We start from the raw sequence: 27305 nt of genomic DNA, 5'->3' as shown, positions 1-27305 counted from the left end.
TTACTAGAAGACTATAGAAACGCGCGAACGCACACATACCACCAATTCAATCACCCCGTGACAACATAAAACTCCCAACCCCCCCACACGACAAGACACACAGAAAAACCAGACCTTCAACCTCTGCCATGGCTTCTCTAACCTGTCTTCCTTATACTCTACCCACTGTCTCCCCCTCTTCTTCTTCTTCTTCTTGCACCACGTGTCTTGTTGCGGGCAACCCAAAACGAAGTCGTCTCGGTTTGAAGAACAGCCACCGCAGACAAAGCTTTGCTCTGACTACTAGAGCTGCTGTTGACGGCGTCTCTTCTGCTGTGGACGATGTTTCTAGTGCGGCTAAAGGCGCCGTGGATGACGTCACGTCTCTGGGAAGATCGCCGTTAAAGCTCAAGTTATTGGTGAGTTGTTGAAGTTTCAACTTGCCCGTTTTGTAATTTAGCTTTGTTTCGATCGCGTTGTATTGAATATGTTGTAAAGGTATTTACTTTTGCGTTTTGGGTAATGGGTTACTTTTAAAGCACTGTTCTTGGTTGAATTGCGTTTGCAAGTTGTGAATTTGATTGAGTGGTACTGTTGCTTGATGAATTTGATGCTTTTTGATTGTTTAGTTTGGTGTTAAAACTGAGATGAGTGAATTGTGCTCTTTTGATATTGAGTTGGGTAAACCAATTTAGTTTCTTTCAGATTGAAATTAAGGAGGTGAAACTTATTCTACATTTGTATAGTAGCTATCTCATTAGGTTCAAGTTTCTGCTGCATATGGTTGAATGTAGGACTGATCGAGGTTGATTAATTATTTTGTAAATGGATCTCATGTGAAATTACTTCTACGAATTCAGATTATCTGCAACTTGGATATGCCATAGATATACACAAGTATGCTGCATTTGTAAGTGGCCGTAACTTACAAGCAATCTCAGACCCACTCGGAGTATGGGATAAGCTAACTCTGTGCTTCCAGTTAATCATTGGTCTTTAACAAGTTGTTACTATGAGTCTCACTTGCTAGCAAAACAAATTATACGTAGGTTCATGAACCGAGTACATTACAGTTGGTACTTTGTTGATGGAATCAGATCCATGGAAAGTACAACAGTATGGTAAGTCAGACTTGATTACCGTGAACAGTCAATAAGCGAGGCTTCTCTATTTGGTATTGTTAGGTTCCCTATCTACCTCCCCCTCAAATTAGTAAGAATTGGGTGTTGGTCATTTCATAGCATAGATTGAGACAAAGACAACCCTGGAAGTTATCTATGATCTGGCCTTTTAAAATCTGTGTGAATTACCTAAGTGTATTCCGTGCGGGTGCTAAACCGATTTATTTTTGTGGTTTCTACTTCTGTTCTCTTCATTCTATAGATTGTGGTCGAAGATTGATTTATGATTGGAGGGCACCAATCTTAATGTTTGTGATTTAAAAATTGTTAATTGAATATGCTGAAGGAGGAATTGAAGGCTGCTGGTAGTGTTGTAGGATTCAGTAAGAGCTCTTGAAAGTAAAATGCTTCAACACACAACATGTTTCTACCTCTCTAAAAGTGAGACTTGGAAAGTATGGCCTAAAAGAACTCAATGGTCATGGGCTTGATTGATACGGTTTTTAGTTTTCTCTTATATAATGATCATTTTTTTTATCTTCTTTCTTGCGGTGGCATAGTTCAGTTTTTTGAACTCTTCCTGTAAAGTTGATCACAAGAATGATATTGATTTGCAAATTTACTATTATGTGTTCTATCTGCAAAGCTTAATCAAATCAGGTTTCACCTCTATAATGGCAAATATCCATCTTTAAACTTGTTGAAGAGAGTTTATGGTAGTCATGTATAATGTGAAGGTGCACGTGTGGGCTTGTGGTGGTTATGGTCTTTGTTTATACATACTTAATTGTTCCTCTTAATTTGCAGCAATAATAATTCTAATAACTCCTAACTTTTGGGTCAATTTGGTGCAGAGTGCTGTTGCCGGGCTAAATAATGGTCTTGCAGCGAGTGAAGATGATCTACGAAAGGCAGATGCTGCTGCCAAGGAGCTTGAAGCTGCTGGAGGCCCAGTGGATCTCTCAACTGATCTTGATAAACTGCAAGGGAGATGGAAACTGGTATATAGCAGTGCATTTTCTTCTCGTACTCTTGGTGGGAGCCGCCCTGGGCCTCCCATTGGAAGGCTCCTCCCAATTACTCTCGGCCAGGTATGGTCTCAAACCTATAATATCTTGAAACCATGATAAAAAAAGCACCATTTGAAAGGTTATTTATACCCTTAGCCTTTTGAGTTTTAAAAGTTCACAAGACTACAAACCAGGATACAGGACACTCAGTTTAAGTATAATTCCAAGCGAAATATGGGTTTCCAGCATCCCAGATGTCAGTATATCTATATGATGATTAATCTTCATTAGTGAACAAAATGCAATGAGATGCATCAGAAACAAAAGAACAAAGTTTATACTTACAACTTGATGAGAACCGCTGCAGAATACTATGTAGAAAAGCTGATGCCCCACTATCTCTTTTAGACCTTTTCCAATTTGTAGCATTAGTTCAAACTTCCTCTAGCAATTCTTTAAAAATTGATGGTTTCCATTGTTAACTAGTATAGAGATTCATTTTTCCCCTTCCGTATATGATAGAGCAAGATTGGTTCATAGTACCAAGAGAGTAGTAAATCTTTTCTTTACTAACAGAGAAAGGCTCCAAAGCTCAGCTGCAAAAAGCAGTTACTACGCCAGAAATCTTGCAAGATAAAAAGTCATAAACTTCTAGAGTAACCGGATTAGAAATATACAGAGGTCCTGCACTCATTGATTATATTGCAGAAGCAGAAGATTTCCAGGGAAATGAATATCAGCCTGCCTTTGTTTTCTAGTTTTAGCAACTATCCTTTATCGATACCCTAGTAAGGGAGGACTAGTCTGGAATAGCTCCTCTGAAACAAATAAAGTTTGTTCCATACCCCCTTGGCCAAGTAGATCAAATAGTACCATATAGGTATATATATAATTGAACAGTTGGATGTGGGGCATTTAAAAATCCACTTTTGAAAACTTGGATATCTATGGGAACTAAAATTGATATTCTTGTGATGGTGGTTAACTTAGTTAAGCAATCTAAGCAATCATACTTATAGAATACTGATTTATCATTTTCTGTCATCTGAATGTGTTATATGTTCTGTGAGTAGGTATTTCAACGGATTGACATCGTAAGCAAAGACTTTGATAACATAGTGGAGGTTCAACTAGGTGCTCCATGGCCCCTGCCGCCTATTGATGTAACTGCCACTTTAGCCCACAAATTTGAACTCATAGGTACTTGTGAACTCATGTCTCATTGTCTTTTTGATTCATATAACAACTCATGCACGTCGTACACAAATGAAGTTCACTGATACAGTTTCCCCTCGTAATGATAACAGGCACCGCAAGGGTTAAGATCAAATTCGACAAAACCACTGTAAAGACAACTGGAAGCTTATCACAACTTCCTCCATTAGAGATTCCTAGGATACCTGATGGACTAAGGCCATCATCTAACCCTGGCAGTGGTGAATTTGAAGTAACCTATGTTGATACTGATACCCGAATCACTAGAGGAGATAGAGATGAGCTAAGGGTTTTTGTGATTGCTTGAGTCCTGGTAGTTTCTCTTTCAAGGCCACTGTATCACCAACTATTTATCTCGCATGTTCTTTGGGGTTCCTTACCGTTTTGATTGTATATGCATGAACACAGCTGGAGAGAAATTCCATGAGCAGTGTATACTTGTAAATTTGTCATCCATACGGTGAATCTTATTTGTCACTCTTATTTGCATTTCCGTGCTAATGTATATGTATAAGATTCTATATATAGAGACGAGAACAATATAGGATTCAGTAGCAACAATTGTTCATATCAATAGTTTCTGCTTGTTATCTAGCGCCAAAATCCATCAAGAATTTTTATGGGCTGTGTAAGCCTGCATTATCTTTGAAGGACTAAACACTGGTTACTTCTTATATTTATAGAGTCTTGATGTTTCAGTCCCTCACTTTTTAATTTCACCTAAATACTCTCTAAACTTTTCACCCAGTTCTGCCACTCGTCTCCAAACCCTTTCCCAAACTTGGTCTCCAAAATCTGTGACATTTTGAGTGACCCTAAATGGGAAAAAAGCTCAGAGCTTTTGGGTCTGATCCACAATCTCAGAACCTATCACACGTTGAAGATTATTCAAGACTCACAGGAACACAGACTCGGCTTTGAGATTCTTCTTCTGGGTTTCAAGGAGGAAACCCTATAAGCATGACATGAGCTGCTTCGTTTCAATGCTGGTGAGGGAGAAGCTTTTCGGGCCGGCAGAGATGACCACGTAAGGCTTTTGCTTATTAAAGCTTGTAGGAATGAGGAAGAGCTTAAATGGGTGATTGGGTATTTGAATGAAAACAAAAGAATTGGTTTTGGGTTTACATTGTATAGGTTTCAATACGCTTTTGATTCAGTTGGGCAAGTTTGAGATGGTTTTTTTTTCTTTCTTAGAAATAAAACTAGGGTATTTAGATTACACTGATCGGAGAAATGTGAAACGCCACCACTTTTGCATTCAAACAACATAGTACACTGATATTACAATTCAATACAGATGATGAACAAAGAAGAAAATTTCATATATTCCCCTGACTACAAATTTCTCTTTTAAGTTCCAAAAGAGAAAAAAGCATTGAAGTTGGGGAAGTAGATATGATATTTTCCAAAGAAAAAAAAAATACAGAAGATCAAGTCTCACTCAGGAATCTGTAACAGCTGGTCCTTATGAATGCATCAAAAGCTCGAAGTCTGTATCATTGGTCACTACTACATAGTCATACCCAAGTGAATTGGCACGAGAATGGAACTCATCAATCTCGCTCTTGGAAACTTGGATTCCAACCAAGACATTTGCTCCAGTTTCACCCTGTCCGCGGTAGTGGAACAAACTAATATTCCAACGTGGACTAAAGGTGTCCAAGAACTTCATCAAAGCACCAGGCCTTTCTGGGAAGACAAAGCGACAAAGAACCTCATTTTCAACATTTATTCTGCCCCCCATCAAGCAACGCAAGTGATCTTTAACCACGTCACTTTTCGTGAGATTGATCGTTTTGAGTTGAGAAGACTCCATGCGCTCTTGCATTGCTTCAAGTTCAGAAGCTGTGTGCACACCAACACTGTACAGTACGACAGCCTTTTTATCAGAGATATCTGTATTTGAATTCACTAATAGTCATTGGGCCGACCAGCTCACAGTAATGTTTAAAGCTCCCAGGCACCTCTGGCATAACTGTTGCGAGTACAGCCTCTTGTTGCCGACCAACATTTGCAAGTTCAGTCACCACTCTCAGTTTATCAAAGTTCATATTTGCACCACTGGTAATTGCAACAACATTTTCTCCTTTAAGACCATAATACTTGCAGTATGCTTCAGCTCCAGCAAGAGCAAGAGCACCTGCTGGTTCTAAAATGCTTCTAGTCTCCTCAAACATATCCTTTATTGAACCACAGATGGCGTCACGACTCACCAGAACTACACCATCTATCAATTCTTTGCATATCCGAAAGGTTTCTTCACCCACCTCTTTCACTGCTACACCATCTGCAAAACCTCCAACTTGGTCCAACATTATTCTCTCTCCGTGATGCAAGGATAATGCCATTGCATTCGCATCCGAGGGCTCCACACCAATAATCTTTACCTCTGGAGACAGCCTCTTAACGTTTGCAGCAATACCAGCTATTAGGCCACCACCCCCCACCGGCACAAAAATTGCATGCAATGGCTCTTTTGTTTGACGCATAACCTCCATTCCAACTGTTCCCTGACCCATAATAATATCTGGGTGATCAAAAGAGTCAAATAAGACACGATTGAGAAAATAATTTTCTGATATGATATTACACCCATTCTGTGGTGTATATAAACAGATTATAATCGTACTACACCTATTGTGTACTACTGTACTACAATACATACAAGGTAAGTATTTACAACAATATATTCCTTTGTAGCCTATTCCTAATAGGTAACGATGACTCACACTAACACTCCCCCTCAAGTTGGCGCATATACATCAACCATGCCCAACTTGCTTAGTGAGTCATAAAACGCCTTTCTGGAAACTCCTTTGGTAAGTACATCTGCAAGTTGCTCTTTAGTTGGAACAAAAGGAAAGCTAATGATTTTGGCATCTAGTTTCTCCTTTATAAAGTGACGATCAACCTCCACATGCTTAGTACGATCATGCTGTACTGGATTCTGTGATATGTCAATAGCTGCCTTGTTGTCACAATACAACTGCATGGAATTTTTGAGTATGAAACCTAGATCACGTAACAGATTTCTCAGCCACAACAATTCACACACTCCGTGAGCCATACCTCTATACTCCGCCTCAGCACTAGAACGTGCCACAACTTTCTGTTTCTTACTCTTCCATGTAACCAAATTACCTCCCACAAAGGTAAAGTAACCTGATGTCGACCTCCTGTCTGTGATATTTCCAGCCCAATCTGCATCTGTGAAGCCACAAACCTTAAGAATGTTGTTGTGTTTAGAAAATAGTACTCCCCTACCTGGAGCTGACTTCAAGTACTTCAGAATTCGCATAACAGCATCCATGTGACTCTCACTCGGATTATGCATGAACTGACTCACCACGCTCACTGCATACGCAACGTCAGGTCTGGTATGAGCCAAATAAATCAAGCGCCCAACTAACCTCTGATAGCGAGCTCGGTCAGTTGGTACCTGATCTGGATACTCAGCTAAACCATGGTTCTGCTCAATAGGAGTATCAATAGGTCTGCAATCTAATAAACCTGTCTCTGTCAACAAGTCAAGAACATACTTCCTCTGGCACAGATAGATTCCTTCTCTCCCCCTGGCTACCTCAATTCCTAAGAAGTACTTAAGCTCACCCAAGTCCTTCATCTCAAACTCAGAAGCTAGCTGTCTCTGCAGTCTATCCATCTCAACAGTGTCATTACCAGTGATTACCATATCATCCACATAGATAATTAGAGCTGTTACCTTCTCCTGTTGATGCTTGAGGAACAAGGTATGGTCTGAGTTGCTCTGCCTGTAACCAACCTTCCGCATGAACTGTGAAAATCTTCCAAACCAAGCACGAGGTGACTGTTTGAGACCATACAGAGACTTTCTCAATTTGCATACAAACTCACCAGGAGAAGCAACTACATACCCTGGTGGGAGGCTCATGTATACTTCCTCAGCTAACTCTCCATGAAGAAATGCATTCTTGACATCAAATTGTCGGAGTGGCCAGTTTAAACTAGCAGCGAACGAGAGCAGAACCCGAATAGTATTCATCTTGGCAACAGGAGCAAAAGTTTCATCATAGTCTATACCATATGTCTGAGTAAATCCCTTTGCTACAAGACGTGCTTTGTATCGATTCACTGATCCATCTGCATTATGCTTCACGGTAAACACCCAACGACAGCCTACAGCCTTCTTGCCTTGTGGTGGAGGCACAAGTTGCCAAGTACTGTTCTTCTGCAACGCCTCCATCTCTTCATCCATAGCCTTCCTCCACTTTGGATCCCCCAATGCATCCTGCACTTTGTTAGGTACTGATACAGCAGATATTTGATTCACAAATGATGCATATGACTTAGACAACCTCCTAGTGGACATATAGTTGGCTACTGGATATGTTGATTTGGCAGTAAGAGTAGGTTCATATCTTTTGGCTGATTGACCTCGAGTGGTCCTATGTGGTAACACATATTTCTCACCATTAGACTCACTACTACTAGTATCAGTGGATGGACATACCTCAAATGGATGATCTTCAGTACCAGGAAGCTGTGGGTCAGGGGTAGAAGCGATGGCAGGAGGGGCAGTTGTGTCTTCAACCTCATTCTGAGTGATGGGAACTGGTGCTTCTGCTGCTGGAGGAGGCAAGCTAATAGTTTCAACCGGATTCGTCAAAATACCTCCTGGCTGTGTGCCTTCTCCTTCTCCCTCTGATTCCTCCCCTCTCCATGATATAGCTCTTCAAAATATGAATTCTCCCCCTGAAGAGCTGTATCTGAAGAGGAGAAATAACTCATGTCTTCAAAGAAAGTAACATCCATAGTGACATAATACTTTCTGGTGGGTGGATGATAACACTTGTACCCCTTCTGATGACCTCCGTAGCCAACAAACACACACTTAAGGGCCCGGGCATCCAACTTAGACCTCTGATTTTTTGGTACATGGACAAAGGCAACACAACCAAAAACACGAGCTGGAAGATTGTGAAAAGATGGTAAGGAGACATGAGAGGCGAGAACCTCAAATGGAATTTTGCCCTGAAGGACACTAGATGGAAGACGATTGATAAGATGAGAGGAAGCATGTATAGCATCGCCCCAAAGATACTTAGGCATATGAGCACTAAAAAGAAGGGCACGAGCCATATCAAGTAAATGTCGGTTTTTCCGTTCGGACACTCCATTCTGTTCTGGTGTTTGTGGACACGTGGTTTGGTGAACAATCCCATGGTTTTGAAAAAACTCTTGGAACACATGATTAACATACTCCCCCCATTGTCAGAACGAAGGACTTTAATGGTGCTATGATATTGTGTCTGAACAAGATTACGAAAGGTTTGAAAAGCAGGGAAGACTTCATCTTTGGTTTTAAGAAGAGCAACCCATGACAGTCTTGTACAATCATCAATAAACAACACAAAATATCGCATACCCGAGACAGTAGGTTCTCGAGAAGGTCCCCAAACATCAGAATGAATCAACTCAAAAGGAATAACACTTTTATTAGAAATACTAGGAGAATAAGTAGCACGATGACTCTTGGCCAAGACACACGTTTCACAATGTAAAACTGACTCATCCACACCAATAAACAGAGTAGGCATGGTTTTCTTCATAAGACTAAAAGATGGATGCCCTAAACGGCGATGCCACAACCAAATCTCACTTAGCTTATCAGAAGTCGAAGTCAAAGCGGCTCGGGACGGGGCTCCTGGTTTCTCTCCTGCGTATGTCTGATCCAGATGGAACAACCGGCCCCTCAGATACCCCCAACCGACTATCTCCCTGGTGAGAAGATCCTGAAAAATCACATACATAGGATAAAAGGTTACAGAGCATTTAGACTCAGTGTTCAATTGTGGGACAGATATCAAGTGATGAGATAAGTCAGGCACATATAACACATTATGAAGTTCTAAGGTAGGAGTAAGACGCACTGACCCTGACCCTAACACAGGAAAAGCCTCACCATTGGCATTGGTTACATAGGACACTGATGGGGAAGACAATTCAGTAAAATATGATTTATCATAAGTCATATGATCGGAGGCACCCGAATCAATAATCCATGTATCAGAACCAACAAAGTTAGAAATCTGTAAAGCCATACCAATTTTACCTCGACCAGCTATAGAGGCTGTAGGGGTAGCTCCACCTGCTGTATGATGATCTTGGCCAGCCACTCCGTAGAAATCTGGTTCTTGGACCAAGTGAACCGCAGCTGCTTTCCCCTTAAGGCGATAACCTTGTTTTTTAGGTTTAAGATGTGGGTTCAACTTCCAACAAGTCTCCCGAACATGCCCAAGATCGTTGCAATAAGAGCATTGAGGACGAGGACGGTTGGAGAAGCCTTGCGGGAAACCTTGCTGATGAAGTGGAGCTGAACTCTGTTGCTGAAGGAAAGGTGCAGGTGACTTGGCCTGAATGGCTAGGCTAGATACTTCAACCTGTGCATGTTTGACACTTTCCTGCTGAGACTCATCCTTGCGGATGTATGTAAAAGCTGTGTTCAAACTAGGAGGGTCTGTCATTCTGAGCAATTCTCCCTTGGCACTGCTATGCTTCTCATCAAGCCCTCTCAGGAAGACATGAACCCTTTCTAGCTCCTTCTCCTTCTGGTACCACACAAGATCTTCCTAATTCTTGATCTTGCATGGACGCTTCTGATCAATTTCAGCCCATACATTCTTTAGCTTGGTGAAAAACACTGACACTGGTTGCCCATTCTGTTGCATTCCTGTAGCTTTGCACATGAGTTCATGAACCTGTATAAAATCAGACTCATTTGTATAGAGATCTCCTAACGTCTTCCATATTGCCTCAGCAGTTGCACATTCCTCTACCATCTGTAGCACATCATCAGTCATGGCTCTAAATAAAATAGACATTACTAACCCATCATCATCTTCCCACTTAGCATAGGCTTCTATGTCATCTTCACTAGGAACCTTGATTGTCCCTGTCACATGTCCCATCTTGTGTATCCCGCGAAGATAAACGGACATGATCTTCTTCCATGTTCGGAAATTGGTACCAGTGAGTTTGGTACCACCAAAAGAACCACCTTCTGAGCTCTTAACAGAGACCTCAACTTTCTGAACCTCAGTGGTCTTAGAACCCTGACCTTCACTTTGATCACCACCCATCACAACAATTCAGTAGTAACAATCACAAAGTATGCAGCGGAAAAAGAGGATATTCCAACAATTGCAGCGATATATATATATATATATATATATATATATATTTGTCTTTTTTTTTTTTTTTTTTTTTTTTTTTTTGAAAACTGTTGGAGTTGACCGAGTTGGTCGAGTTGACCGAGTTACCGAGTTGAATGGGTTACCGAGTGGACCGGGTTACTGAGTTGACCCGGTTACCGAGTTCAGCAGGTTCTGACAGAGGGAGAGGGACAACCGGAAGAGGGACGCCGGACTGATGGGTTTCGGCGATCTGAGGTAAACACCAGAGGACGAAGGCCGATCTGATGTCGGAGACAGACGAAGACGAGGCCGGAAGTCTGGGCGGTCTGGACTGATGTCGGAGACAGACGAAGACGAGGCCGGAAGCGGGGCGACGCCGGACTGATGGGATTCGGAAGCGGGGCGATCTGTTGCCGGACACAAGACGAGCCGGTCTGGACTGAAGGTCTGGGCGATCTGTTGCTGAAGACGCAGTCGAGCGAGCGAAGGCTCTTGCTGAAGACGGCGTCGAGCGAACAAACAAGATGAAGAGGACGTCTAAACGACGTCGTTTCAAAGCCTGACCAAAGAATTGGCTTTTAACCCAATAGTTTTTCCTTGGATTGAGAAAAAACTGAAAGAAGAGATAAAGTCCTCTCCGGATCTTTGCTCTGATACCAAGTCAAATAAGACACGATTGAGAAAATAATTTTCTGATATGATATTACACCCATTCTGTGGTGTATATAAACAGATTACAATCGTACTACACTTATTGTGTACTACTGTACTACAATACATACAAGGTAAGTATTTACAACAATATATTCCTTTGTAGCCTATTCCTAATAGGTAACGATGACTCACACTAACAAAAAGGAGGTATGAAGCTCCGTCCAGTAGAAAAGAATACTTCAATTCAAGGTTAATTCGATAATTCTATTCATCCCACAATGAGGGTATATATACAAGTACAAAGGAGTAGTCTAACTGTAATAGGAAACAATCTTTCCATAATTACAGGATATCCTAATTAAATAAAATCCTAATTACATACAGATTTACAGCGATTCTACACTCCCCCTCAAGTTGGTGCATAGATATCTATCATGCCCAACTTGTCAACTGAGCTGTCAAATACCTTCCTAGACACTCCTTTAGTAAGAACATCAGCTAATTGCTCCTCTGAGTTTACAAATGGAAAGCGAATAACCTTTCTGTCAAGATTTTCTTTAATAAAATGACGGTCAACCTCCACATGCTTTGTTCTATCATGCTGAACTGGATTATGTGCAATCTCAATGGCAGCTATATTATCACAATGCAAATCCATAGGCTTTTTAAGCTTGTATCCCAGGTCTTTCAAGATATTACGAATCCACAACATTTCACAGACTCCGTGTGCCATACCTCGGAACTCAGCTTCTGCACTTGATCTGGCAACAACTTTCTGCTTTTTGCTACGCCAAGTGACAAGGTTCCCTCCAACAAAAGTGAAGTATCCAGATGTAGAACGTCTGTCAGTTTTATCACCAGCCCAATCTGCATCTGTGTACCCAACAACTTCCAATTCATCTTTTTTCTGAAACAGTAACCCTTTACCTGGCGCCATCTTTAAGTACTTCAAAATACGAAAGACTGCATCCATATGCTCTTCACTAGGACAATGCATAAATTGACTAACAACACTTACAGCATAAGCAATATCAGGTCTAGTATGTGAAAGATAAATCAACCTTCCTACAAGACGTTGATACCTCCCTTTATCAGTTGGAACTTGATCAGGATAGATAGCAAGTCCGTGATTCATCTCAATGGGTGTCTCGATGGGTCTGCAGTCCAGCATCCCCGTTTCAGCAAGTAAATCAAGAACATATTTCCTCTGTGAAAGTGAAATCCCCTTCTTAGACCTTGCAACTTCAATACCCAAAAAATATTTCAGTTGTCCCAGATCCTTCATTTCAAACTCCTTTGATAAATACTTTTGTAATTCATTTATTTCTTTCGGATCATCGCCTGTAACAATCATGTCATCAACATACACAATAAGAGCTGTAATCTTACCACTCTTGCGCTTGATGAACAAGGTATGGTCAGAATTGCTTTGTCTGTATCCAAAGGCTTTCATGGACTTTGAAAATCTTCCAAACCAAGCTCTTGGAGACTGCTTCAGGCCATACAAAGACTTCTTCAATTTACACACCTTGCCAACGTCACTTAGGTAATTCTTAACACCTGGGGGCACATCCATGTACACTTCTTCTTCCAAATTCCCATTAAGAAACGCATTCTTCACATCAAACTGGTGCAAGGGCCAATCTTTGTTTGCTGCAAGTGAGATTAGAATCCGGACAGTATTAATCTTTGCCACAGGTGCAAAAGTCTCCTCATAATCAATCCCATAGCGTTGTGTATATCCTTTGGCAACCAACCTTGCCTTGTATCTATTAATAGTTCCATCTGCATTAAGCTTCACAGTAAATACCCAACGACATCCTACAGTCTTCTTTCCGACCGGCATAGGTACTAGCTCCCATGTTGCATTCTTTTGAAGAGCTTCCAATTCTTCATTCATCGCCTTTGTCCATTTTGGATCCGCCAATGCCTCCTGCACGTTACTAGGAATAGATACAGTAGATAATTGATTAACAACAAGTGCATGTGACCCAGAAATCCTATGGTTAGACATAAAATTAGCTATAGGGTATTTAGCTTTGGCTTTGATATCTGGTTCATATTGTTTCTTAGGAATTCCCTTGGTAACCCTTTGTGATTTCCTAGGTTCGACACTTTCTAACCCAAAAGACTCATTACAATTTAGGGGTACCTGAGGTGGATCATTCTGACCGGGATCTTCAGTTGGTGATGCAGAAGGGGAAATATCTTGTGTGTGAGCTTCAGATATGTCTTGATTTTGATTCAAACTATCCAAAAAAGTTGTCTCTTCCGTCTCGGAATTCACAACACTCTGTTCGGCAGTTACAATTTCTATTTCAGAATTTGCGACACTTCGTTCGGCAGTCGCATTCTGTTCGGCAGTCACATTTTCTGTTTCGGAATTCGCAACACTTCGTTCAGCAGTCGCATTGTCTATTTCGGAATTTACAATGCTCTGTTCGGCAGTCACATTGTCTGTTTCCGAATTTCTACCTTCAAATCTATCCTCCAAATTTTCCAAGTCTTCAAAGACATCAAAATCAATAATAGAACGAGAACGAGGATTCCCTTCACAACCTCTCTCCCCCTGAAGAGAAGACTGAGAAGCTCCCCCTGAGTAGTAAGGCTCGGATTCACGAAAAGCAACATCAAGAGAGACATGTATAGTGCCAGTAAGAGGATCATAACATCGATAACCCTTCTGGAAGTCAGCATAACCAACAAAGATACACTTACGGGCACGGGGATCAAGCTTGCTGCGTTGAGGCTTGGGAATATGAACATAGGCTGTGCACCCAAACACCCGGGGCTCCAAATTAGGCATAGAAGGGATGGTCAAAAGTGTATGAAGCTTCTGATGAGGATTCTGAAACTCAATCACCCGTGAAGGAGTACGGTTGATAAGATATGCTGCTGATTTTACTGCTTCTCCCCAATAGGATCGAGGTACATTCATACCAAACAAGGAAGCACGAACAACTTCCATCAACTGCCTGTTCTTCCGTTCTGCTAAACCATTCTGTTGAGGAGTATAAGAATTGGAGGTTTGATGACGAATTCCATGTGACCGGCAAAACTCAATCATAGGGCCATTCACAAACTCTCCACCATTGTCAGACTGAAACACTCTGATGGATTGTTGATACTGAGTTGCCACCATTTTGTGAAATTCTGTAAACATTCCAAATACATCACTCTTATTCTTCAGTATTGACACCCATGTCATGCGAGTGCAATCATCAATAAACGTTACAAAATACCGAGCTCCAGAAAGAGAAGGAATTTTCGCAGGACCCCAGACATCGGAGTGAATCTTCATAAAAGGAACAGGACTTTTATTAAGACTTGGTGAATATGAAATACGGTGACTCTTGGCCAGTTCGCAGATGTCACAGTGGAAATCCAAATCGCTAACAACTGAAAACAATTGAGGTTGCAGCTTCTTAAGATAACGAAAGGATAGATGACCTAAACGGCGATGCCATAACCATACAGCTTCCTTCGCATTCTCTACCCCGTTGATATGATTAGCTTGTCCCAAAAGATGCTTCTGTTTCTTTCCAGTCTCTGTCAAATCCAGATAGTATAATTTCCCCCTTCTAACACCATAACCAAGAATCCGCCGAGTCAGAATGTCTTGAAACACACAGAAAGACGGATAGAAGGTCACAATACATGCAAGAGCTAAAATAACTTGACCAACAGACAAGAGATTATAAGCTAGTGATGGAACAACTAAGACAGATTCAAGGGTTAAAGTATCAGATAAAGCAATAGAACCTTCTCCGGTGACCGGAGTTGGAGTACCATCAGCAGTAGAGACAATGTCTTGAGGGGAACATCTAAGGTTTTTCACAAGACTTGGGTCATTGGTCATATGGTCAGATGCACCTGTATCAATTATCCATGTATTATTCAAAGTAGCCTTACCCTTCATACCTGACTGCGCTACATTAGCGGAGGCATTGTCGAGATGCTTTTCCTCTGTAGTAGCAATAGCCGCCTTGCCCGGATTCTTTCGCGGTTTCCTGGTGAAATCCCACCAATCAGGGTAGCCAATCACTTCATAGCACCGCTCCTTGGTATGACCTACTTCCCCACAGACAACACATTTTTTGTTTGCGTATGGGTTTGGTTTGTCATGAGGACGGCGTGGAGAAGGACCTGAGAAGCCTGGAGGAGGACCTGGTCGGCGTTGAACGGCCATTGAGGAATTTGGGATTTGTTTGTTTTTTTTTTTTAGGTTTGGTTTTTCTAGGGTTTCAAAAATTCAGGGATGGCTTGATTTTAATGGTGGTGGTACGCAGCGGTTTGTGGTGTGCTTTGGGATTCAGGATTCAGGATTCAGGATTCAAGATTCAGGATTCAGGATTCAGGATTCAAAGGATGCAGGCAAGTTCAAAGGATTGAACCTGCTCTGATACCAAGTAGAAAAGAATACTTCAATTCAAGGTTAATTCGATAATTCTATTCATCCCACAATGAGGGTATATATACAAGTACAAAGGAGTAGTCTAACTGTAATAGGAAACAATCTTTCCATAATTACAGGATATCCTAATTAAATAAAATCCTAATTACATACAGATTTACAGCGATTCTACACGTCCCTCCTCCTTAGCTCGCTTCTTAGCAATTAGCATAAGCTTGAGCCTCATCGTAGGTATCACCGATAAGTACAACTGTGGCTCCCAATCTCTCAACAGATTGCCACTTAATTTCTGGTGTAGTTACAGGCATTGCAATGACTGCATTGCGACCCAATTTCTTGGCGGACAATGCAACTCCTTGCGCATGGTTCCCAGCCGACGAGCATATAACCCCTCTGTCCAATTGTTCCCTTGGAATCTTAGCCATCATATTATAAGCTCCACGAAGCTTGAACGAAAACACCGGCTGCAAATCTTCCCTTTTGAGCCAAACGTTCACTCCGAACCGCTCGGATAGCTTGGTTGCCAGCTCCAAGGTTGATTCAATTGCCACGTCATACACTTTTGACTTCAATATGTTTGTCAAAGATCCTAGAGCGTCAACGATGTAGTTGTTTCCATTTGCAACTGTACGGTCAGGTACTGCCCCAAGGAAACCTTGTTCATACTGTAACGAACTAGTAGAGACCCGATTGGGAGGCGATGACGGAGTCAGGAGGTGAGGCAGGCTTGATGCAGCGGAAATCTCAGTTGCTGGTCGGGACAATGTGGCAGTGATGAACAATGGATTGTTGGGACGGCGTGTGCTAATCTTTTGGGTCCCGGGAGGGAATGATTTAAATCATTTTGGTGGGAGAATAGGGGACTGACTGAGCTAAGGTGAAGGGCCTCCATGGTGCAACCAGGAATCAAAACCAGGCACATTTTCTTTTCCTAGTCCCAAAATGGAATGAAATTCTCACGTTATTATTTTACATATAAATCTAACAAAGACTCGAGGTTTTATATCAAAAACATGGATTTCATATCAATACAAACACTGTTTGTATTTGGAGTCCATATCCAACAAAGAAAGAAACAGCAGTGCATCAAGTTACCCACAAATATTAGGAGAAGATCACCGAAGCTACTAACAAGACTAAGATATTTAGCTTAAGGTCAATGAAAACCTGGCTGGGCTAACTCTCAAAGGAAAACAATAGCAAAACAGACTTAACAGAGCATTTTGAACCCAATTCAACCGCACTAACAGAACTCAATCAAATCAACACCAAAACTAAAGAAGGACAGCAATGGAACTCTGCTAAATGGCAACAGCTGATCTAAACAAACATTAGTAAAATAAATAAAAAAACGAGAATATGAATATGAGTGAATCAACCCAACGAATTGCAACCCCAAGGGGAAATCAAAACGAAAACACAATTGGACCCAGCTAAAGCTCTGAAATTGAAGCAATCCACGAAAAAAAGAAGCGAAATTGAACACATGCAAGTTTAAGATGGTTAGTGACTTAGTGAAGCTCAAAATGTGTATAATGAGATACTTAGTGAGGTTAAGCCAAGTTTGTTGACATTTAATACTATGATCAATATATTGTGCAAGAAGAAGAAGATGGAGATAAACAGAGCTGGAAGAACAAGAAGAAGAAGAGGTAAAAAGAAGAGAGAGAGAGAGAGAGAGAGTTATAAAAAAAAGTCAGTAAGGGTAAAATAGACATTTTAGCATGAAAGAGATGTCACGTCAGCAAGATAACAGCGTTTTTGACAAAGCGTTGACGACAAGGACTTATTGTGTGAAATTAGAGAGTTTAGGGAGTATCTGGATGAGATTGAAAAGTGAGAGACTGAAACGTCGAGACCTTGTAAACAGTATTTAGTCCATCTTTAAAACTTGGCTTCTATGCAAAAATAGGAATCTATTCTTTTGTTTTATTTTTTAGAAAAACTCATGTGCCTACACTGTAGTTAATACGATACACCTAATTCAGACCTAGTCTAATCTGTCTTCAAATTAAAATAGAAAAAAAATGATTCAGGCGTATTTCTAAAGTGGCGGCTAAAATAATTTTTTAGTTACTTTGGCTAAAATAATTTTTTAGTTGATTTGGCTAAAATTTGACTAAAAAATGGCTAGCATTGCTAAAGATGCTCTAACCTATCTCCTATTTTCTTTTCCCTTTATCCATATGGAAATTTATGAGTTGATAAAACATTTGAAATAACAAGTATTGCTAGAGAAAAATTGTTAAACCTATAGCTATATTTCAATTTTTTAGTAATTTTTTAAGTTAATATAGTTTACATTGTTGAAGATGCTCAAAATATGCTATATACCAAAAGTTAAATTAATAAAGCTGGAATTGTCGACAAAAATGAGATTGTATTGTTACATATAGTGTGTGTGTATTTTTCTAAATACAATAAATCTTTTACTCCTGGTGATTGGGGTTACACACACACACACACACTATATATATATGTGTGTGTGTGTGTGTGTTCTGTTCATGTTCCTCACATTCACCTACTTCACTCTTTATGGCATGGCGGCTGTTGGTATCACTCCTTCTCAAATTTGATTTTTCTTGTGCTACCCATCCTTATTGGGTGGCTGACCCTTCAAACCCAAGGGTGTTGGGTGCTTAGTCAGATTTCACCAAAGTGAACAACCAAGACCACCATCTGATAAAGTAATTTAGGTTTCACATCTAAAACCAATTGGCAATAGATGAAGTGGCTCAAACTTTTATAAACCCATAAGCAAGGTCCCCATTTTTCCATGTGGGATCTATATTCTCAACACGCCCCCGCACGTGCGGCTAACTTCTAAGCTAAACACGCGAACAACTTATATTGGGTGACATGGAGCTCGTGTGGCAAATAAAAGATTAACCGGTAGTATTGAATTAAGGGACATACGTGAGTCGAGCAATGCCAGCAAATGTGCAAAAACCAAAGTAGATATATAATAAGAAGAAGAAGATCTAAGTAATCTGGTATGCTAAAATTTCTAAAGAATTGAAAATGCAAACCTACTAGCTAGGACAAGAAATCTGAGACAACTTTACCAAATAAGAGAGGAAACAACATGGAGACATCAATGTCATCCCAGACCTGCAAGAAGATTAGATGAAAATGTATATATTATACTATACCTTTTTATAGTTTTACCAAACACCAAGTCTATCTAATATGTTAAAAACAAGTGCTTTTATAGCAAAAAAGCACTACCAAACACAGTCTCAATAATTTTACCTTAAAATATAGTTTACTTTGTTGAAGATGCTCAAAATATGCTCTATACCAAAAATTAAATTAATAAAGCTGAAATTGTCAAGAAAAAAGAGAGATTTACCTTTCTTTGATCTTGGGATAATAATATTATGACACACACACACACAGACATACATATATATATATATATTATCACATATGGTACCTGAACTTATTCTTTATTTTATCGATGGTACCTGAACTTCAATTTTGATCACAACCAGTACCTGAACTTTTCGATTTCATTTTAAATGGTACCTAAGGCCACCTTCGATCACTATTCCAGCCAAAAAAGCCAAATCTAAAAAAACAAAAAACAAAAAAAAAGTTCAAGTCAAGTCTATTACTAAAAAATCATTACTATATATGTTCGTAACCCTCGAAATCATCAAAATCATCACTATGATAGCCTCCTATGCCGTTTTTAGTCGGAATAGTGATCGGAGGTGGCTCTAGGTACCATTTAAAATGAAATTGAAAAGTTCGGGTACTGGTTGTGATCAAAATTGAAGTTCAGGTACCATTTGTGATAATAACCCTATATATATAAAACATACTAAGAAGGTGTTAATTAAGAGTTTACATGTAGCCATGAAGTCTTACAAATTCCAAAATATTGTCACTGTTGCTTTAAAATTGACGCACAGTTAGATAACCAATGCTCCACTGGCAGACAATGCACAAATAATCAGAATATAGGAGAAAAAGAGAATAAACAATTGTGTTGAATTAACAGACATACATGGGTTGAGCAATGCCAACAAATGTGCAAAAACCAAAGTAGATATGTAGTAAAAAGAAGAAGATCTAAGTAATCTAGTATGCTAAAATTTCTAAAGGACAAAAATTGCAAAACTACTAGGACAAGAAATCTAAGATAACTTTACTAGATAAGAGAGGAAACACCATGGAGACATCAATGTCATCACAGACATTCAAGAAGATTAGATGAAAGTGTTGGAAAAATTTAGCCCTTGAAACAAAATTGAACATCCCAACACCATTTTGACTATTCAGCCAACTCACAGATTTTCTAATCCCCAAAGAGTACGAATTCAACATCCTATAATGCTAGCAGCAAAGAATTGAAGCTAAACTGGGCAAAATAGAAAGTATACCTGAAAGCACCATAAGGTGGATGGAACCACAAAAGATGAGATCCATAAACCTTGATAACGAGGTATAGAACACTAATAAACCAGCTTTCCACCCCTTAACCTTTTAATAACCACACAATTGTAACAACGAACAAATTCCACAGAATCCTAGCAATACTTGTTGCATTTTATCACTTATTATCAACAATTCCAAATAATACTAAAATATTAAGGTCGAAAATGTTCCAAACAAAAATTTAAAAGATATAGATAAAGATGTTCCAAATTAGAACTATAAAAAATAAGCTAAGAACATCTCCAACAGAGTAGCTAAAGCAAAGTTAAATATAACTCTTGGTAAAATGGGTAGCTATATAGTTAGGAATTTTGAATAGTTTCTATCTCATGTTTTATTTTCCCTGTAACATTTGAAATAACTAGTATGGTTAGAGAAAAATTGTTAGACCTCTTGCTACGTTTCACTTTCTAAGTTATTTTAACTTGCGAGGATAGAGGTGGAGGTGGTGGGCTGGGGGATGTGTTCTGTCGAGGCTTGGCCGGTGATGCTTGGCCGATGATGCTTGGTTGACAGTAGTCGGGGTCTGAAGGTGGTGGCGGTCTGGGCCTTAAGCCGAGTGTGGGCCAGGCCTGGGCCTGGTTGTATTTGGGACTGGGGTACTTTTCTAGGTCCATTTGGTGCTGCTATTTGTTTTTTTTTTTTAAAGCTTTTAGTTTTTGTTTGGCAGGTAGTGTGTTGTTGGTAATAAGACGCTACTAAGTGTGTGCCAGAGACAATCTTTTCTTTCGCCGTCTAGAGGGTCGTTCCTATTCTGAAGTTGGGTCAGCAGCGGTGGCAAAAATGTCTGGTAATTGCATAGACAATCATCCTTGGCCTTCTAGTGGGACGTTCCTGTCTGGGTTGGGTTGGAGGTGATGGCGATTTGGAGCAATGGTGGATTGATGGTGTTGACAATAGGGTGGTGATGGTGTTGGGTTTTCTTTAGTCCTAGGTTTGAATGTCCGGCAATCCTTTTGGTCCAGGTTAGGTCACAACGAGTGTTGGCTTGGTCAATCAAAAACTGGTCAGGTAGACTCTGGTTGGTGAGTTAGTGTCGACACAAGTGAGTTGTCTAGTCTTAGAGTTCTTACTGGCTGGATGAGAGGTGAGATGTCAGGGATTCACTGCTCCTACGCTTATTGTCTTCGCCATACAGTTGTAGTGCAAGTTTAGAGTCAGTCATTATAGAGTTCCAGTGTGAAGTCTAGTAGCCATTTCTGAGTAAGAGATGTCGCCTAAAACTCGTTGTAAGCAGTTCATTATTAATGAAGTTCTTATTTGATAAAAAAAAAGGTTATTTTAACTTAAAATAGTTTTCATTGTTGAACATGCTCAAAAGATGTTCTATTCCAAAAGTTAAATTAATAAATCTAGAATGGTCGACAAAAAAGAGAAATTTATTTATTTATTTATTTTGAACTGGTGGTAATTATATTGTTGCGTTGCATATAATGTACATATACTTTTCATTATATTATAAAAATAATAAATTTTTTTTGTCGATAATACCTTCAACAAACCAATTAACACAAAATATCACTTGTCATCAAAGCCATACACAATTATGGTAAGTAGGTCACCCAAGGCGGAGCCAACACCTTTATCCAAGTGGAATACCACACTTGTAAACCTAAATTGGAAAGTGCTACTTTAGGCCAAGTGCCCCAACAACCCTCACGAAACCAGAGCCAAACTGATCCAGTGTAAAACCAACCTATCACCACCAAACGAGACGCCGACTCCAACTACCATCTATGTACGATCCATACTAGATCTGACCAACTGTGTGTCCTACTTCCTCTACGTTCTTGACAACCCATCTTTGCCTCACTAAAGTCTCTCACTGACATGTTTCTGTTCTCTTTCCCATTACTTGAAAAAAGTGCGCCACTGGTTTAGGTACAAGATACTATCAATACTGCCTGGACAATTAGACATCCAACCCATAACCGCAACGACCCAATTAAGAGAGAAAATTCTATCAACCGAGCTATATCCCCCTCGAGCCAAGTAGAGCATGCATGAAGGAGTCCAATGCTTCTTCTATTCTTTCCCGTGGTACATCACCAAAATCTCTACCGACTTCAAATAGCAAGACACTCTTAGATATGATGGTTTTTGAAAGGCTAGTGACCGAGTTGACCCAAACTGGGACCGAGTTGACCCACGATCCCAACACAGATCCCACATAGAAACTAGTCGTTATAAATCGTAACGGCTATATTTTTGTTTCAAAGACGCTTCAGAAATCCCCAAATCCCCTCATTTTCAAATTCCATTCCTTTCCAAGAAACCCTTCCCAAATTCCACACCCCTCTCTCTCTCTCTTCAAAATCCCCAATTTCACTTCTCACTCTGCAAATCAAACCCTAAAGCTTCAATCTTTAATGGCTCCGACCCCTTCTTCCTCCAAATCCAATCACACCCACCACCAAACCCTAACCAAAACCCCACAATCCCGCCACCGCCTCCAGTTCTTGAAACCCCACCCTTCCCCCAACCCCACCTCAACCCTAAGAGAATCTCCGGCCGAGCACCCCGTCGAAGTCCTCGCCCGGATCCGAGACTACCCAGAATCCAAAGACCCACAACCACCCGCCCAGGTCCTCCAAATCAACCCACAAAAACAGAGCATTCGGGTCCGGGCCGATTTCGGGTACCGGGATTTCACCCTAGATGGGGTTTCGGAGTCCGAAAGCGACGATCTTGGAGCCTTCTACAGCAAATTCGTGCAGTCGAGGATTGATAGTGTGAAAATGGGGGAGAAATGTACTATTATGATGTATGGCCCAACTGGGTCTGGGAAGAGTCACACCATGTTTGGGTGCTGTAAGCAACCAGGGATTGTGTATAGGTCGTTGAAGGATATTTTGGGTGATGGAGAAGATTGTGTGGGGACGTTTGTGCAGGTCACGGTTTTGGAGATTTATAATGAGGAGATTTATGATCTGTTGTCTAGTAATGGTGGTGGTGGGTTTGGGTTTGGATGGCCTAGAGGGAATGGCTCCAATTCTAAGGTAATTTTGTGTTCTGGGTCTATCTAAAGGTTTGATTTTTTTATGGGTTTTTGGTTAAGGGTGTAAGTTTGGGTTTGGAGGTGTTGGTTGTGTAATGTGGTTTGGGGGTTTAGAACTGTTCTGGGTCTCTGTTTGTTTTGGATGGTTTTGTGTTCTGGGGTTTAGGATGGTTTCATGTTCTGGGTCGCTGTTTGTGTCTTGAATTGTTGATTGTTTATGGGTTTTCTGTGAAATGGTGTTTGTGTTGGAACAGTGTGTATGGATTTGGAGATGGGTTTTCTGTGTAAGTAGGTATTGGTTGTGTACTTGTGTTAGCTCAGCTTAACAGTGGATATATATGCATTATTCTTAACATGGTTAGCATTATTTATGTGAGATTGAGCTCCACCTTGAGCAAACAATGGGTTTCCATACATCAAATTTTGAGAGTTTCGCGTATTTTAAATTTTTAGGATACATCTCTTTTGATGATAAAGGTTACTAATTTTGCTGTGGTAATAGTATGACTATACAGTTTAGGTGGTATGACTGCAGTCTTTACCAGAGTTTCACGTATTTTAAATTTTTAGGATTAGGGTTTAGTATGATGATAAAGGTTTTAGCATCACCTTGAGCAAACAATGGGTTTCTATACATCAAATTTTGAGAGTTTCGCGTATTTTAAATTTTTAGGATACATCTCTTTTGATGATAAAGGTTACTAATTTTGCTGTGGTAATAGTACGACTATACAGTTTAGGTGGTATGACTGCAGTCTTTAGCAGAGTTTCACGTATTTTAAATTTTTAGGATTAGGGTTTAGTATGATGATAAAGGTTACTAATTTTGCTCTGGTAATAGTATGACTATACAGTTTAGGAGGTATGACTACAGTCTTTACCACATTGTATGTGGAGAACCCTAATTTTGTTGCAACTTTCTGGATTACTTTGTATATGCAGGTTAGACTTGAAGTAATGGGAAAGAAGGCAAAGAACGCAACCTACATTTCTGGAAATGAAGCTGGAAAAATTTCGAAAGAGATTCAGAAAGTGGAGAAGCGAAGGATTGTTAAGAGTACCCTTTGCAATGAAAGAAGTTCTCGGAGCCATTGCATGGTATAATTTTTTTAGACTTTTCATGTATATGATAGTTCTCTGCTAAGTCTTGTCACCAGTTGGATGTGTAATCTGCTTAAAATTTCTACAGATAATTCTTGATGTCCCAACAGTGGGTGGGCGCTTGATGCTTGTTGACATGGCTGGTTCTGAAAATATTGAGCAAGCTGGACAAATTGGCGTTGAGGCAAAAATGCAGGTAATCTCTTGATGGATTTACTTTATACTGCCAATTTTATGAAAAGTTATACTGGGATTGTAACTTATGTTGATGTGTGCTTTTCATTGGATCCACAGACTGGAAAGATCAACCAAGGAAACATAGCACTAAAAAGAGTGGTTGAATCCATTGCAAATGGTGATTCACATGTGCCCTTCAGAGACAGCAAGCTTACCATGCTTCTACAGGTAAAGCTTCGTTCCTGCCATAGTCAGCTGATGATTAAAAATGGTTGTTCCAATTTTTATTTAGGTGTTTTTTGTTCTTCCTGTACAGGACTCTTTTGAGGATGACAAGACAAAAATTTTAATGGTTCTGTGTGCAAGCCCAGATCCCAAGGAGATACACAAGACAATCTCCACCCTTGAATATGGTGCAAAAGCAAAATGTATAGTCCGTGGTCCTCATACGCCAATTAAGGATAAAGCTGGGACTGAAGATTCATCTGCAGTCATTTTAGGATCGAGGATTGCCGCCATGGATGAATTTATCCTGAAACTACAAAAGGAGAACAAGCTGAAAGAAAAGGAGCGAAGTGAAGCTCATAAGCAGCTACTAAAGAAAGAAGAAGAGGTTGCTGCATTGAGAGCTAAACTTCAGTCAATGGAAGGGAAGGGATCTGGAGCAAAAGAGGAAGAAATCAACTTGAAGGTGAATGAAGTAGCCCAGACTCTGAAACAGGAATTGGAAAAGAAGTTGGAGGAGTGCCAGAGAATGGCCAATGAGTTTGTTGAATTGGAGAGGAGGAGAATGGAAGAAAGGATATTGCAACAGCAACAAGAAGTTGAAATGTTGAGGAAGCGGTTGGAGGAAATTGAGTTTGAGCTATGCCGCTCAAGTGATGGAAATGGCGTGGAGAGTGGGAGAAAGGACAATGATGGAATCCAGTTTGCCAAAAGGTTGATGGGGATCTATTCCAGTGATGGGGCTGGGATGATGAAGTCAATGGATATGGTGAAGTCCATGGATTTGGACATGGATGATCAAGAACCTTTTGCTAGTGTGGTGAAATATGTAGGTGTGAACTGCGGGGTAACTGGGGCTTATCAATCTGACAGCAATAGTGTCCAAGGATTTGTGAATCAGCCTCAATTAAATGCCATTGCTACAGAGAATAATGATTCCTTTGCAGCAAAATATGCTGACAGGGTATGCCTCAGCACTGTTTTTGAGGAAGAAGAAATGGAAGAGGAAGAACGTAAGGAGAATGTGGATGTTGAAGAAGTGGAGAAAGAAGTTATAGAGGAAAAGAGAGTGTGTATGGTTGATAGGTCTAACCTCAAAAGTAATTATAGTCTGGGCTCCTTGGTATCTTTACCTCATGATTATCAGCACACACCAACATTGAATCAGCCAAGCAGAAATGTAGGGGAAGAAGATGGCAAGGGAGGACCAGACGATAGGCTTGTTAGAATCCGGAACATATTTACACTCTGTGGAAACTACAGAGAGCTCTCTCAACACATCACAAGTCCAGCACCTACTCTGAAGCCACTTGCATCATTCGAATCAGAAAATGAAAAGAAACTGACAGAACTAGATGTACACAAAAACAATGAGACGCCATTGGCTTCTAAGGAGAACTACAACCCGTCAAATGATGGCACTGATGCAGATTGTGAAGTGTATGTGAAATGGGAGTCCTCTAAAGAAAATCCAGGGAAGTTCATTACAACTCTTAGGGTTGTAAAAGATGCAAGCCTTGCTGACCTGCGAAAGCTTATTGAAATCTATCTTGGTGCAGATAATCAAGCTTTCAACTTTCTCGTGCTTGGGGTATGTCAGCTTCTAAGTTTAAATGAGTTTTAGTCCCATTTTGAACTATACACACTGCATGCAGCATGCTAGGTCACAACTCATCAGTTATCTATTTGCTAAGTGATTTAAATTCTGATATAAGTTCTATTTCCATTCAACCAATGCTCATACATGAAGTTTTTGCTATAATGAACTGGGAGAAAATCTTATCTGTTGCACATCAATGGTAACACAAACATTCCTGATACATTCAATATGTTCCATGGAATACTTGAGCATCATTGTCATTTTATGAAACTATGAAACTATGAAACATGAGACATGAACTAGCTATGATCATCTCTGTACTTGCTATTTAGAATACCATCATTGTCTTTGTCTTAACAGGGTCACTTTAAAGTTCAAATACAGTATATGGAGTGCATATTCATATTTGTATGTATTATATGCAGGATCCCACTGGAGCTGCAGTACCAAGGGAGAAGGAAGCAACAATACAGACGACTAAGCTTCCCCTTTGCAATGGTGAAACCAATGGATACTTGGCTTGCTTGAGACCATTGAAGGGAACACAGGGAATGCAATGTAGCCCAATTCAGCAGCTCCCATTGACTCCTCTCCCCTTGAGCTCACTGGAGAACAGACTACCAGTCACCCCAACAACTTGCTTAACACCAAAAGTAGCACCAAACTTAGGTTCTACTCCTTTTATTACAGTCAGAAGATGCTAGGGGGTAGCTCTGATTGTAGTGATGGTTGTAAACTTGTAAGAAGTGCACTCTTTTTGTGACTACTTTTGTACTGAAAACACAATATATAAGTATGTGTTTCTATTGGTTGTGGCTCATGTTTGTACCTCAATTAAATTCTTCTTTGTAGATTTTATTCATTGGGATTGTAGCAGTTGTATGTATCAGCCTTACAGAGCAGAGCACTGCCTCATCTTTCTCTTAATGCCTTTATCATTCCTCTTGTGCCATCCATCACACAATATACTTCCACTTTGTTATCTTTTCGGTATAGTTCTTTTGGAAAAATGCATGAACAGGTGAAGAAACATTTGAGTGATATATTATCAGAGTCTATTCAGCTTCTTAACTTAGAGCTCATTCAAAGTCTTTCTTTTCGTACAAATCCCACTAGCTTTTCGTACAAATCCCACTATTATTCCATGTTGTGTTTCTCTTCACTTTCTTCTACTCTTCCTTCCTTGGGAAGGCATT

General features: G+C 40.2%; 3 protein-coding genes across 3 annotated transcripts; 2 read left to right on the top strand and 1 right to left on the bottom strand.

Annotated features, from left to right (window-relative positions):
* On the top strand, positions 1-3899 carry LOC112197656 (plastid-lipid-associated protein 6, chloroplastic). The gene is made up of 4 exons (XM_024338415.2): positions 1-398; positions 1955-2191; positions 3184-3310; positions 3418-3899. Exons 1-4 carry the CDS (start codon positions 129-131, stop codon positions 3630-3632), a joined length of 849 nt encoding a protein of 282 aa, XP_024194183.1. The 5' UTR covers positions 1-128; the 3' UTR covers positions 3633-3899.
* An 891-nt stretch (positions 3900-4790) lies between these two features.
* LOC112198768 (threonine dehydratase biosynthetic, chloroplastic) lies at positions 4791-5844 on the bottom strand. The gene is made up of 2 exons (XM_024339879.1): positions 5265-5844; positions 4791-5170 (listed from the first exon to the last, which is right to left on the bottom strand). The coding sequence occupies exons 1-2, from the start codon at positions 5842-5844 to the stop codon at positions 4791-4793; spliced, it is 960 nt and encodes a 319-aa protein (XP_024195647.1).
* A 16159-nt stretch (positions 5845-22003) lies between these two features.
* LOC112196003 (kinesin-like protein KIN-10A) lies at positions 22004-26943 on the top strand. The gene is made up of 6 exons (XM_024336254.2): positions 22004-23007; positions 23949-24104; positions 24196-24303; positions 24402-24512; positions 24601-26100; positions 26535-26943. The coding sequence occupies exons 1-6, from the start codon at positions 22378-22380 to the stop codon at positions 26811-26813; spliced, it is 2784 nt and encodes a 927-aa protein (XP_024192022.1). The 5' UTR covers positions 22004-22377; the 3' UTR covers positions 26814-26943.
* Positions 26944-27305: the final 362 nt, after the last annotated feature.

The sequence above is a fragment of the Rosa chinensis genome, chromosome 4 (genome assembly GCF_002994745.2).
Source record: "Rosa chinensis cultivar Old Blush chromosome 4, RchiOBHm-V2, whole genome shotgun sequence".
Lineage (NCBI taxonomy): Eukaryota > Viridiplantae > Streptophyta > Magnoliopsida > Rosales > Rosaceae > Rosa > Rosa chinensis.
Note: the sequence above shows the minus strand (reverse complement) of the source record. Positions and strands in the feature narration are given on the sequence as shown.